The sequence below is a fragment of the Ranitomeya imitator genome, chromosome 6 (assembly GCF_032444005.1).
Source record: "Ranitomeya imitator isolate aRanImi1 chromosome 6, aRanImi1.pri, whole genome shotgun sequence".
Lineage (NCBI taxonomy): Eukaryota > Metazoa > Chordata > Amphibia > Anura > Dendrobatidae > Ranitomeya > Ranitomeya imitator.
In genome coordinates this window covers 20,255,352-20,269,459 of record NC_091287.1, presented here as the reverse complement: position 1 = coordinate 20,269,459, position 14,108 = coordinate 20,255,352, and the positions used below count along the sequence as shown (strand labels likewise).

Genomic DNA, 14,108 nt, shown 5'->3' with positions numbered 1-14,108 from the left:
GAGCAGTATTATAGTAGTTATATTCTTGTACATAGGGGCAGTATTATAGTAGTTATATTCATGTACATAGGAACAGTATTATAGTAGTTATATTCTTGTACATAGGAGCAGTATTATAGTAGTTATATTCTTGTACATAGGAGCAGTATTATAGTAGTTATATTCTTGTACATAGGGAGCAGTATTATAGTAGTTATATTCTTGTACATAGGGGCAGTATTATAGTAGTTATATTCTTGTACATAGGGAGCAGTATTATAGTAGTTATATTCTTGTACATAGGGGCAGTATTATAGTAGTTATATTCTTGTACATAGGAGCAGTATTATAGTAGTTATATTCTTGTACATAGGGGCAGTATTATAGTAGTTATATTCTTGTACATAGGGGCAGTATTATAGTAGTTATATTCTTGTACATAGGAGCAGTATTATAGTAGTTATATTCTTGTACATAGGGGCAGTATTATAGTAGTTATATTCATGTACATAGGAGCAGTATTATAGTAGTTATATTCTTGTACATAGGAGCAGTATTATAGTAGTTATATTCTTGTACATAGCAGTATTATAGTAGTTATATTCTTGTACATAGGGGCAGTATTATAGTAGTTATATTCTTGTACATGGGGAAGTATTATAGTAGTTATATTCTTGTACATAGGGGCAGTATTATAGTAGTTATATTCTTGTACATAGGGGCAGTATTATAGTAGTTATATTCTTGTACATAGGGGCAGTATTATAGTAGTTATATTCTTGTACATAGGGGCAGTATTATAGTAGTTATATTCTTGTACATAGGGGCAGTATTATAGTAGTTATATTCTTGTACATAGGGGCAGTATTATAGTAGTTATATTCTTGTACATAGGGGCAGTATTATAGTAGTTATATTCTTGTACATAGGGGCAGTATTATAGTAGTTATATTCTTGTACATAGGAGCAGTATTATAGTAGTTATATTCTTGTACACAGGGGCAGTATTATAGTAGTTATATTCTTGTACACAGGAGCAGTATTATAGTAGTTATATTCTTGTACATAGGAGCAGTATTATAGTAGTTATATTCTTGTACATAGGAGCAGTATTATTGTAGTTATATTCTTGTACACAGGAGCAGTATTATAGTAGTTATATTCTTGTACATAGGGGCAGTTATATTCTGGTTCTGTTCTGACTTTTCGGTATTGCCTGTCTTTTATTCATAAACGTATGCACTAAACAGGTCATATCTATTCTAATGTCCAAACCCTACAATTCATATAAAAAATCTAATTCAGCTACTCACTGGAACGCCTTGGTTGTTTGCTTATTAATTTTTGGGTGTGTGCCAGTAACACCAAGAGGTAAGATAACAAAATAAAAACCCTCAATAGTCGCTATGGAGTCGACCAGACGGGAGTCCTAATTTCTGCCTTTGAAAGAAGGGGAACAGTTTGTCCCCAAAATTGCATAAAAAAATTACATTTGTGCAAAAGATTAAAAACTCGGGAGGGTAGAAGATGAATTAGAATCCAATGTGGAACTTCTCTTTAGCTGCCCTTTTTTTCTGGATTGCTCTCGCTCTTCCTAGGACTCTCCAGCCCTCCTCAGATATGGCCTATTCCCTCTGATTATCACATAAGGCATTTATTTCCAGATATTAGCTCTTCTTTTATCTACCGAGTCCATGGCCGAGCTAATAACAACAAAGAGGCATCACTTCAAGGGGTAGAGGTGAAAGTCACAGAAAAATTAACAAAATATTTGCAGTTTTTAATCATTTGTTCTGCAGATGGGAAATAATCACCTTTGGTAAATTAAGGCCAGGTTTTCTTATAAGGACGCTGTCCGCTCCGCAGATGTTTGTTTTGAATAAGAAACTTAAAGATTAATATTAGCCATAAACGTCCACATTCTATATCATATTAATCAGTGGCAAAAGTACGTGACCCCCTTTGCTCTCAGTATCTGGTGTGACGCCTTGCTCAGCAATAACTGCATCTAAACATTTCTGGTAAATGCTGATTATTCTTGCACATCAGATGGAGGAATTTTAGCCCGTTATTCCCTACAAAATTCTTGTTTCAGATGACTTGTGTTTTGGGTCGTTTTGCTGCAGGACCAACGTTCTTGAGATTCTGCTCATGGGAAGAGGTCTGGATGTTTTCCTTCGGAATTTGTCAATGATGGCCGCCGTCCTGGCCCAAACACTGATACAACCATCACTGCGTGTCACATTATGGTAGGAGGTTTTTAACCCCTTTCTGACCTCGGACGGGATGGTACGTCTGAGGTCAGAAGCCGCGCTTTGATGCGGTCTCCGGCAGTGAGCCCGCATCAAAGCCGAGAGATGTCAGCTGTTTTGAACAGCGGACATGTGCCTGCAATAGCAGCAGGTGAAATCGTGATTCACCAGCTGCTATTAACTAGTTAAATGCTGCTGTCAAACGCAGACAGCGGCATTTAACTACCGCTGCCGGAAATGATCACCATCGCCAACCCCCGTCACGCGATCACATGTGGGCGGCACTCATAGCACACCTGCATTTCTGCTGCATAGCAGCGATCTAATGATCGCTGCTATGTAGCAGAGCCGATCCAGTTGTGCCAGCTTCTAGCCTCCCATGGAGGCCATTGAAGCATGGCAAAAGTTAAAGTAAAAAAAAAAAAAGTGAAAAAAATAAAAAAAATATAAAAGTTTAAATCACCCCCCTTTCGCCCCATTCAAAATAAAATAAAAAAAAAAATCAAACCTACACATATTTGGTATCGCCGCGTTCAGAATCGCCTGATCCATCAATAAAAATAAAGCATTAACCTGATCGCTAAATGGCGTAGCAAGAAAAAAAAAATTAGAAACCCCAGAATTACGTTTTTTTGGTCGCAGTGACATTGCATTAAAATGCAATAACGGGCGATCAAAAGAATGCATCTGCACTAAAGTGGTATCAATAAAAACGTCAGCTTGGAACGCAAAAACTAAGCCCTCACCCGAGCCCAGATCCCGAAAAATGGAGACGTTACGGGTATCAGAAAATAGCGCAATTTTTTTTTTTTTTATCAAACTTTGGAATTTTTTTTCACCACTTAGATATAAAAAAGAAATAACCTAGCCATGTTTTGTGTCTATGAACTCGTAATGACCAGAAGAATCATAATGTCAGGTCAGTTTTAGCTTTTATTGAACCTAGCAAAAAGGCCAAACAAAACACAAGTGTGGGATTGCACTTTTTTTGCAATGTCACGGCACTTGGAATTTTTTTCCCCGTTTTCTAGTACACGACATGCTAAAACCAATGATGTCGTTCAAAAGTACAACTTGTGCCGCAAAAAATAAGCCCTCACATGGCCAAATTGACGGAAAAATAAAAAGTTATGGCTCTGGGAAGGAGGGGAGAGAAAAACGAACACGGAAAAATGGAAAATCCCAAGGTCATGAAGGGGTTAAGGTTTATCCAGGTGATGTTTCGCAAAATTACAGAGGGACAGCAATGATGTTTTTGTACCGCAGTGACCTCCTTACAAATCCTGTCATGCACTACATACTTGTTCAGGATCATACCAATGGTGGACAGGTGCGGAGAGGCCTTCAGTTGTTTAGGGGTTACCTTGGGTTCCTTTGTGAACTTGTGGAGTATTATATGCCTTGCTCTTGGAGTGACCCGTGTCGGTCGCTGCTCCTGTGGAGGGTAGTAATGGTGGCGAGTGCCCTCCATTTGGAAACACTGTTTTGACTGTGGACTGATGACATTCACACTCGTGCAGGTCTTATGGTGTGCTCACCACCACCGCTGTGTATATAAGGCGACACTTGTCACAGCCATTGACTTTCTAGTCCTGGTTTCTCAGCAACACATTTATTATAGTCATATCTGTATGTACAAAGCAGAAGAATATAGAAAACACAAGATAGAAATCTCCAAATGTCTTATAGGGAAACGCATGAGAGCTGCACCCACAGGACAGCGCCCGGCCCCTACACGGCGGTGCCCCGCTCCAGGTTCTGCTTGATCTCGGCTGTGTACTTCCCATAAAACCTCTCCGCCTTCTTGTTGAATTTGGCGTTCCTCTCGTTGATGTAATCGATATCAGCATCGTCGTTGTACGCGCGCCGACGGCTGTATTTCTCTCGTTTCGCGATCCTGCAACACGAAGAGAAAGGAAAAAAACAAAACAATTATCCATCATTTTCTTTTATTAAGCCTCACTGCAATCATTAATGTAAAAAAAAAAAAAGTTTTCAAAAGGTGTCAGTATTTAGGAAATCATTAAACACTTGAAGGCTATGTGCAAACAATTTTTCTGATTTCTGCATCTGTTCGCAAAAAAAAAGTGCGTTTTTTTTTTTTGCCAGGCTTTGAGTGCGGTTTTTTACTGCATTTTCTCCCAGATAATTATTGCAGTTACATGTTTTGTTAGAAACACGTTTATTTCCTTTGTGTGTATTGGAACAATAAAAAAAAGTAGAAAAAGAAATTGACATAATTGCACCTTATTTAAAAAAAAAAAAAAAAAGTTCCCACGTATTTCTTCAGACGTTTCTGCTCCCTGTGGTCAGGATAGGGAAAGAGTCGGGGGGAGTTTTTTTTTTTGGGTGCTTTGTCTTCCATTTACTTAGTTGGGTTATATATACTAGCATCGGGGCTTGATGTCGGCTGTGTGTCTTGGACAATTCACAGCTGACAACACCAAGCTCCATTACCCCAATTACCACGACATCGGGAAACAGCCGAGCACAGCGCCAAATTTGCAGCATCAATGTGATGTGCCACTTCTGGGGCAGCTGTGGGCCGGTACATTTAGGCTACGAAGGGCCCAATATCCATGGACCTTCCCAGCCTGACGACATAAGCACGCAGATGTCTGCTTTACCTTTGCTGGTTATCAAAAATAAGGGGGGGGGGACGTAGTTTTTTTCATTTATTTAATCATAAAAAGCTCTGCACGGTGCACTATGTCGGGGGCTGTAGTGCAATTATATGCCTGTCTCTATTATATCGCTCTATTCCATGCATTGTTGTCTAAAAACACAGCAAATCCACAATAATTTTTAAGACGTGCATTTTTATAGCATTTTTTACTGACTTCTTTTGAAATCAAAAGGTGAAAAACCACCCAAAAAATTGTAATACTGCAGTTCTAAATCTGCAAGTCACAAATACGCAATGTGTGCACGAGACTTCAGGATTCTCATTCGCTTTTCTGGCTCTGGCATCAAGAATCCCTTCAGATTTTGTGACAAATCCAAGCGGCAAAAATGCAAAGTGTGCACATCGCCAAAGAATTGCCAAACTTGACCAGTGAACTAATCCCTTTAGAATATACAGCCGTTTCATTGCACCCTGCGCTTTCTACCTATAGGTATAAGTCAAGCCGTACGGTTAGGAGATACTTCCTGTACTTTAACTATATAGGCTGTAATCCAAATGAATCTGAAGAAAGGGGGAAAAAAAAAATTCTACGAAAATCTCAGGAATCTCTGTGGTTCAAGCAGGAGCATTGCTACATGTTACTGCCAAGGTCCTGATTGCACAGTCACAGTGCGATTACAGCATAATAACAGCAGACTCCTACTTGCATCATACTGTGACAATGCCAGTCATCAAGGGGTTAAAGATGTGGCAAGTGTTTCTCTTCACGCCTTACAATGTTTAGTGGGTCTGTCCCATGAAAAATAATGAACTGGAAGTCACAGAAAACATGGAAAGGGGACATGGAAGCAACAGATCGTACTGAAGACATAGTGATCAGGTCATGTAGAAATGATGGGGATATTAAATGCATGCAGGTTTCTTATAGTAATGGTGATTTATGTGATGCCTGAACTACAGGCAATATAATCAGGGACACCACATGGTCACAGTGTGCACTCATTGGGATTCGCTCATGCTTTACTGATCAGTGTGGTGTTCTTCAATGACAAACTGCGGAGAGGACAGTGGTGTCCAAATAATCTACAAGAGAGCAAATTCTAGGACAGAGATAAGCGCTTACTGTTTCTCAAGATCGGTGACCATTCTGTCGACACCATCCTTGGACGGGACGTGCGTTCCATGATACAGACTGTTTGATGTGGGGTAGAAGAGGTCACCTCTGGAATAAATGAGAGCAAAATACAATTAATATACAACATAATACATTGTGTATAATAAATACAAGACTTATCCTGCATTACATCCTGTATTATACCCCAGAGCTGCACTCACTATTCTGCTGGTGCAGTCACTGTGTACATACATTACATTACTGATCCTGAGTTACATCCTGTATTATACTCCAGAGCTGCACTCACTATTCTGCTGGTGCAGTCACTGTGTACATAAATTACATTACTGATCCTGAGTTACATCCTGTATTATACCCCAGAGCTGCACTCACTATTCTGCTGGTGCAGTCACTGTGTACATACATTACATTACTGATCCTGAGTTACATCCTGTATTATACTCCAGAGCTGCACTCACTATTCTGCTGGTGCAGTCACTGTGTACATACATTACATTACTGATCCTGAGTTACATCCTGTATTATACTCCAGAGCTGCACTCACTATTCTGCTGGTGCAGTCACGGTGTACATACATTACATTATTGATCCCGAGTTATATCCTGTATTATTCTCCAGAGCTGCACTCACTATTCTTCTGGTGCAGTCACTGTGTACATACATTACATTACTGATCCTGAGTTACATCCTGTATTATACTCCAGAGCTGCACTCACTATTCTGCTGGTGCAGTCACGGTGTACATACATTACATTATTGATCCCGAGTTATATCCTGTATTATTCTCCAGAGCTGCACTCACTATTCTTCTGGTGCAGTCACTGTGTACATACATTACATTACTGATCCTGAGTTACATCCTGTATTATACCCCAGAGCTGCACTCACTATTCTGCTGGTGTATATGTACACTTACTGTTTATCCCGCTCCCTCTCGTACTCCTCCATGTCCGGTTTGATCTGTCGTGTCAGTCTCTGGTACTGGCGCAGTTGTGCAGCTGCGTAATCTGTGAAGCACAAGAGGTTATGAAGGACCCCAGTACATGAGGCAGCAGATCACAGATTATAGGGCAGTCACAGTATCAGCCAATCAAATACTCTGATCCCTGCAATCCCATCTCAGACTGACATTGCACCGACATGATGTTACTCACCTGAGAATCCCATATCCGGGTTCCTCTTCCTCTTTTTCCTCTCCCATCTCTCTGCATCGTCTGCGCTGATCTCCAGCAGCTTTGCCCTCTCGTAATCCACCCCGTTAGCTGCACATTCCTAGGTTATAGCAGAGAGTCAGAGGTGAGATATGATTTTTCTGGGCTTTCTTGTTCCTGCATGAGGTCCAGGATCTCCCGGGCTCCTCCATGACCGGATTCACGTTTACCTTCTTCCTTTCCTCCTCCTTCAGCTCCCACTCCAGTCGAGCTTTCCGAGCCTCCCAGTTGCTGGGTAACTTCTGCCTCTTGTCCTCCTCCACCACCTCCTGGTGGTTCAGTTTCCGCGCTTCATTCTGAAAAATGAGCGGAGTCTTTAATTTTCACCACTTATGCATAGGAAAGACTGACAGGTCGCAGCGTTGGCACGGGTTGCAATTTCCGGATCGTTTCTTAGGTGTGTTAGGGTCAGCAGGTTTAACCCCTTCCCAACATCCACCTTTTGCAAGATGGATGGGTGGCGGCTGTGTTATACAGCCGACCCTGCCTCCAAGAGCAGCGATTGGAGTTAGATCTGATCGCTGCCACTTAACTACTTAAATGCCGCTGTCAATCTCTCATAGCAGCTTATAATTGTGTGGTGCAATCCGAGAGAGGGTTTGTTGCAATGCCCTAAACAATGCGATCGGTAGGTGCTGACGGTCCGCCATGGCAGCTGAGGTCCTGCTGAAGGTCCCCGCAGCCGCCATCAGTGCCACGCAGCACAAACATTTGGTATCGTCACATCCAGAAAAGTTCTATCTATGAAGATATTGAATGATTTAACCTATAAGGCAAACGGTGTAAACAAAAGATAGTGGAAACGTCAAAACTAACATTCTTTGGCGGTTCAACCATACTATAAAAAAAAAAGTAATAAAAAAATAAAACACAATCAAAACGTTGTATGTACTCGAAAAAATGACAACAATAGCCAATGCATCTCGCCGTGCAAAAACAGGGTGTTCTCCTGAAGGCAGCCTTAGGCCATGTGTCCTATAAGGAGCACTCCGCTCATCATCCTCACACCACACAGACAGTCGGGCTGAAGTCTGCGACTTTCTAATATACTCTCTTGTTTCAAAATCTCTGCTTACAGTCAAAAATAAACATTCTGCTCCACATCCAGAGGCCTGCAGAGACCTAACAGCTATCACAGCCGAGGGTCTGACATCCAGCCGTCTGGTATTTGGGAAGATACATTTTCCCAGCACTGATACATTGTAACAAACTAATAAGACAGATAAATTGTAAAGTTTCTGTCATCAACTTAGTGTTCATTCTACCCAGCAATGAAGACTTGAGTGATGTGGGACAGACTTGTCCGCTAGCAACCAGACCGGGCTCCGGCCCCAGAGATGTACGGGCCCAGTCCCCCCCCTCCGGCCCCAGAGATGTACACCCCCGGCCCCCCGGGCTCCTCACTTGTCACACACGGCCTCTCACCCTTTTCAGGTGCAGTTCCCGAAACTTTCTCAGACGTTCCTCCCGTTTCTGTGCGGCCGGATCTTCCGCTGATGTTGTCGGCTCCTCGTCCTCAGAAGAAGACTGTGAAATAAAGAGCAAATTATTAATCACAATGACACGATGAACAGCGCAGGAGAGGACTACTGCTCCCTGTTATCAGCCACACACAGGGGAGATGCAAAAAATGTGCCAACTCCCCAGCCCCAAACCAAGAGACCCTGTGATCTGCAGAAGAACTACAAGACCCAGCACAGCCCAACAGAGATAATGAATAGCAAACCCCCCAGAACTGCACCAATGAACTACAAGTCTCAGCACAATTGAACAGACCTCACACATAGGAACACGTTCCAGAATAACTAAAACCACACTGATGAACTACAAGTCTCAGCATGTCCCCAGACATCATACTGAAGAGCTACAAGTCTCAGCAGGCCTTCCAGAGAATACAACCACCCACTACAGAGACGTCACACATCAGCCTGTAGGAGGTCTGGCCTCAGCTTAGGACCTGCTGGGCGTTATAGTCCTCCGGGCCCCACCTCGCCCCTGTTCTCACCCGCTCTCTCTCTTCCGCTGCTGCAGTCGCCATCTTGATGTTATGAACAGTAAACTTCCGCCCTCACCGCGTTTAGCGGCCGCGACCCACAGTGCGTGCGTATGACGTACTTCCGGCGCATAACCGCGTCCCCGCCCCTCAGGTGTCTCCTAGCAACAGGAGAAGCTAACATGGCGGCCAGGGTGAGTGAGATAAACAAGAACAGCAGCGCCGCGGAGGAGAGGAGAGTCTGACAGTGCGGACACTACAAGGATAATCCGGCAGCTCCAGGAATTAACATGTCCAGCTTGTTATCAAACTATGCAGTATTACACCAGACCCCCGAACTAATACAGACCCCAGACAAGACCCCTCAACATGGATACTGACCCCCCCCAGCACTGAAGCAAACCCCAGACGAGACCCCCAAACTAATAGACCTCAAACCAGACCCCCAACACTGATACAGACCCCAAACCAGACCCCCAACACTGATACAGACCCCAGACCAGAACTTCAACACAGATACAGACCCCAAACCAGACCCCCAACACTGATACAGATCCCAAACCAGACCCCCAACACTGATACAGACCCCAAACCAGACCCCCAACACTGATACAGACCCCAAACCAGACCCCCAACACTGATACAGACCCCAAACCAGACCCCCAACACTGATACAGACCCCAACCCAGACCCCCAACACTGATACAGATCCCAGACCAGACCCCCAACACTGATACAGACCCCAAACCAGACCCCCAACACTGATACAGACCCCAGACCAGACCCCCAACACTGATACAGACCCCAAACCAGACCCCCAACACTGATACAGACCCCAAACCAGACCCCCAACACTGATACAGATCCCAGACCAGACCCCCAACACTGATACAGACCCCAAACCAGACCCCCAACACTGATACAGACCCCAAACCAGACCCCCAACACTGATACAGACCCCAGACCAGACCCCCAACACTGATACAGACCCCAGACCAGAACTTCAACACAGATACAGACCCCAAACCAGACCCCCAACACTGATACAGATCCCAAACCAGACCCCCAACACTGATACAGACCCCAAACCAGACCCCCAACACTGATACAGACCCCAAACCAGACCCCCAACACTGATACAGATCCCAGACCAGACCCCCAACACTGATACAGACCCCAAACCAGACCCCCAACACAGATACAGATCCCAAACCAGACCCCCAACACTGATACAGACCCCAACCCAGACCCCCAACACTGATACAGATCCCAGACCAGACCCCCAACACTGATACAGACCCCAAACCAGACCCCCAACACTGATACAGATCCCAGACCAGACCCCCAACACTGATACAGATCCCAGACCAGACCCCCAACACTGATACAGACCCCAAACCAGACCCCCAACACAGATACAGACCCCAAACCAGACCCCCAACACTGATACAGATCCCAGACCAGACCCCCAACACTGATACAGATCCCAAACCAGACCCCAAACCAGACCCCCAACACTGATACAGATCCCAGACCAGACCCCCACACTGATACAGACCCTAAACCAGACCCCCAACACTGATACATACCCCAAACCAGACCCCAACACAGATACAGACCCCAAACCAGACCCCCAACACTGATACAGACCCCAACCCAGACCCCCAACACTGATACAGATCCCAGACCAGACCCCCAACACTGATACAGACCCCAAACCAGACCCCAACACTGATACAGATCCCAAACCAGACCCCTAACACTGATACAGACCCCAGACCAGACCCCCAACACTGATACAGATCCCAAACCAGACCCCTAACACTGATACAGATCCCAGACCAGACCGCCAACACTGATACAGACCCCAAACCAGACCCCCAACACTGATACAGATCCCAGACCAGACCCCCAACACTGATACAGATCCCAGACCAGACCCCCAACACTGATACAGACCCCAAACCAGACCCCCAACACTGATACAGATCCCAGACCAGACCCCCAACACTGATACAGACCCCAAACCAGACCCCCAACACTGATACAGATCCCAGACCAGACCCCCAACACTGATACAGACCCCAAACCAGACCCCCAACACTGATACAGACCCCAAACCAGACCCCCGACACTGATACAGATCCCAAACCAGACCCCAACACTGATACAGATCCCAAACCAGACCCCCAACACTGATACAGACCCCAAACCAGACCCCAACACTGATACAGATCCCAGACCAGACCCCCAACACTGATACAGATCCCAAACCAGACCCCCAACACTGATACAGACCCCAAACCAGACCCCTAACACTGATACAGATCCCAGACCAGACCCCCAACACTGATACAGATCCCAAACCAGACCCCAACACTGATACAGATCCCAGACCAGACCCCCAACACTGATACAGATCCCAAACCAGACCCCCAACACTGATACAGACCCCAAACCAGACCCCAACACTGATACAGATCCCAGACCAGACCCCCAACACTGATACAGATCCCAAACCAGACCCCCAACACTGATACAGACCCCAAACCAGACCCCTAACACTGATACAGACCCCAAACCAGACCCCAACACAGATACAGACCCCAAACCAGACCCCCAACACTGATACAGATCCCAAACCAGACCCCCAACACTGATACAGACCCCAAACCAGACCCCAACACTGATACAGATCCCAAACCAGACCCCCAACACTGATACAGATCCCAAACCAGACCCCCAACACTGATACAGACCCCAAACCAGACCCCTAACACTGATACAGATCCCAGACCAGACCCCAACACTGATACAGATCCCAGACCAGACCCCCAACACTGATACAGATCCCAGACCAGACCCCCAACACTGATACAGATCCCAGACCAGACCCCCAACACTGATACAGACCCCAAACCAGACCCCAACACTGATACAGATCCCAAACCAGACCCCCAACACTGATACAGACCCCAAACCAGACCCCTAACACTGATACAGACCCCAAACCAGACCCCAACACAGATACAGACCCCAAACCAGACCCCCAACACTGATACAGATCCCAAACCAGACCCCCAACACTGATACAGATCCCAAACCAGACCCCCAACACTGATACAGACCCCAAACCAGACCCCAACACTGATACAGATCCCAAACCAGACCCCCAACACTGATACAGATCCCAAACCAGACCCCTAACACTGATACAGATCCCAGACCAGACCCCCAACACTGATACAGATCCCAGACCAGACCCCCAACACTGATACAGACCCCAAACCAGACCCCAACACTGATACAGATCCCAAACCAGACCCCCAACACTGATACAGACCCCAAACCAGACCCCTAACACTGATACAGACCCCAAACCAGACCCCAACACAGATACAGACCCCAAACCAGACCCCCAACACTGATACAGATCCCAAACCAGACCCCCAACACTGATACAGATCCCAAACCAGACCCCCAACACTGATACAGACCCCAAACCAGACCCCTAACACTGATACAGATCCCAGACCAGACCCCAACACTGATACAGATCCCAGACCAGACCCCCAACACTGATACAGATCCCAGACCAGACCCCCAACACTGATACAGATCCCAGACCAGACCCCCAACACTGATACAGACCCCAAACCAGACCCCCAACACTGATACAGATCCCAAACCAGACCCCCAACACTGATACAGACCCCAAACCAGACCCCAACACTGATACAGACCCCAAACCAGACCCCAACACTGATACAGACCCCAAACCAGACCCCAACACTGATACAGACCCCAAACCAGACCCTCTGATACAGACGTCAGACCTTCCATACATTAATACAGACCTGAGTCCAGACCCCCGACCTAACAGATTTCAGCCCCCAAACAACTAAAACAGACCCCAGACCAGACTTCCAACAATAACACAGACAGCGAACCAGACCCCCCCCCCAGAAAAAAGAAGTGCAGCCCTAATACCAGACCCCCAAAATAACCCAACTAACAAGTCCCATCTGTGCCCTGAGCGCTGTGATGTTTGAGCCCAACAGCCAGCGACAAGGCGCAGCCCCCCTGTTGGGACCCTAACATGAAGCCTCTCCCGGGCTAAGAGCCTACAACTATAAGGGCAGGTAGGATCTAGGCTGATGGGGGGAGTAGTGCTCAGTCAGGGGGCGTGTGCTGCAAATATCAAAAAACTGACCGCACTTCAAAGCAGAAAAAGACAAGTGTGAACAGATGCGAAGAGAACGCTGCGCTCGGGAACACCATAGCACGAAATCACTGAATATGTGGAACTGGAAACTGCTGCTGTAGAAAGCAAGTAAAACAATGATAAAGTGGCCTAAACCAACACAGACCCCCAAATCCTATAAACACGTAGGGACCTGAGCCGTATGTAGAAAATCACAAAACATATAAAATTGTCTAAAACAGAAGCATAAAATGGAGAGTATCAAACACTAATACAGACCCCTGATCTGTCCCCCAACACTAATACTCCAGACATGACCCCGAAACTAATACAGACCCCCAAAAGCTAACACAATCTTCAGGATTGCCGCCATACATTAGTACAGAGCGGACCCCTACAGAGGAGGGCTTCATGTCTGTATCACCCACTTATTCTGTGTCTGCAGCGTTACTGCTCGGCTGGTGAATATATTTGGAATTTGTGTGAGGAGAATAATGGCCGGATAATAATAATAATGTGTTTCTATAGATTATTCAGGAGCAAATCCACAAGTGCGGCTACAAGACCGACAGAGATGTGTGTGAGCTGTACCTGGGGAGACGGTACGTACCCCGATATGTGTATATAGGACGTACCCCCAACATGTGTATACAGGACATACCCCCCAACATGTGTATACAGGACATACCCCCCGATATGTGTATACAG

At 45.6% G+C, this 14,108-nt stretch overlaps 2 protein-coding genes across 5 annotated transcripts in view; one reads left to right on the top strand and one right to left on the bottom strand.

The window, feature by feature from the left end:
* Positions 1-3,827: 3,827 nt before the first annotated feature.
* Positions 3,828-9,290, bottom strand: SYF2 (SYF2 pre-mRNA splicing factor). The gene is made up of 7 exons (XM_069729303.1): positions 9,209-9,290; positions 8,629-8,730; positions 7,374-7,499; positions 7,147-7,264; positions 6,909-6,999; positions 5,981-6,079; positions 3,828-4,128 (listed from the first exon to the last, which is right to left on the bottom strand). Exons 1-7 carry the CDS (start codon positions 9,239-9,241, stop codon positions 3,963-3,965), a joined length of 735 nt encoding a protein of 244 aa, XP_069585404.1. The 5' UTR covers positions 9,242-9,290; the 3' UTR covers positions 3,828-3,962.
* Positions 9,291-9,367: 77 nt separating this feature from the next.
* LRRC72 (leucine rich repeat containing 72) overlaps positions 9,368-14,108 on the top strand; it is a 66,532-nt gene continuing 61,791 nt past the window's right edge. For all 4 annotated transcript variants that reach the window (XR_011313931.1, XM_069729301.1, XM_069729300.1 and 1 more), the window contains exons 1-2: positions 9,368-9,390; positions 13,929-14,002. Coding sequence is in view for 3 of the 4 variants with exons in the window: in XM_069729301.1 (XP_069585402.1) it covers positions 9,379-9,390; positions 13,929-14,002 (86 nt within the window). In the remaining variant the exon portion in view is untranslated. The remainder of the gene's footprint in view (positions 9,391-13,928; positions 14,003-14,108) is intronic.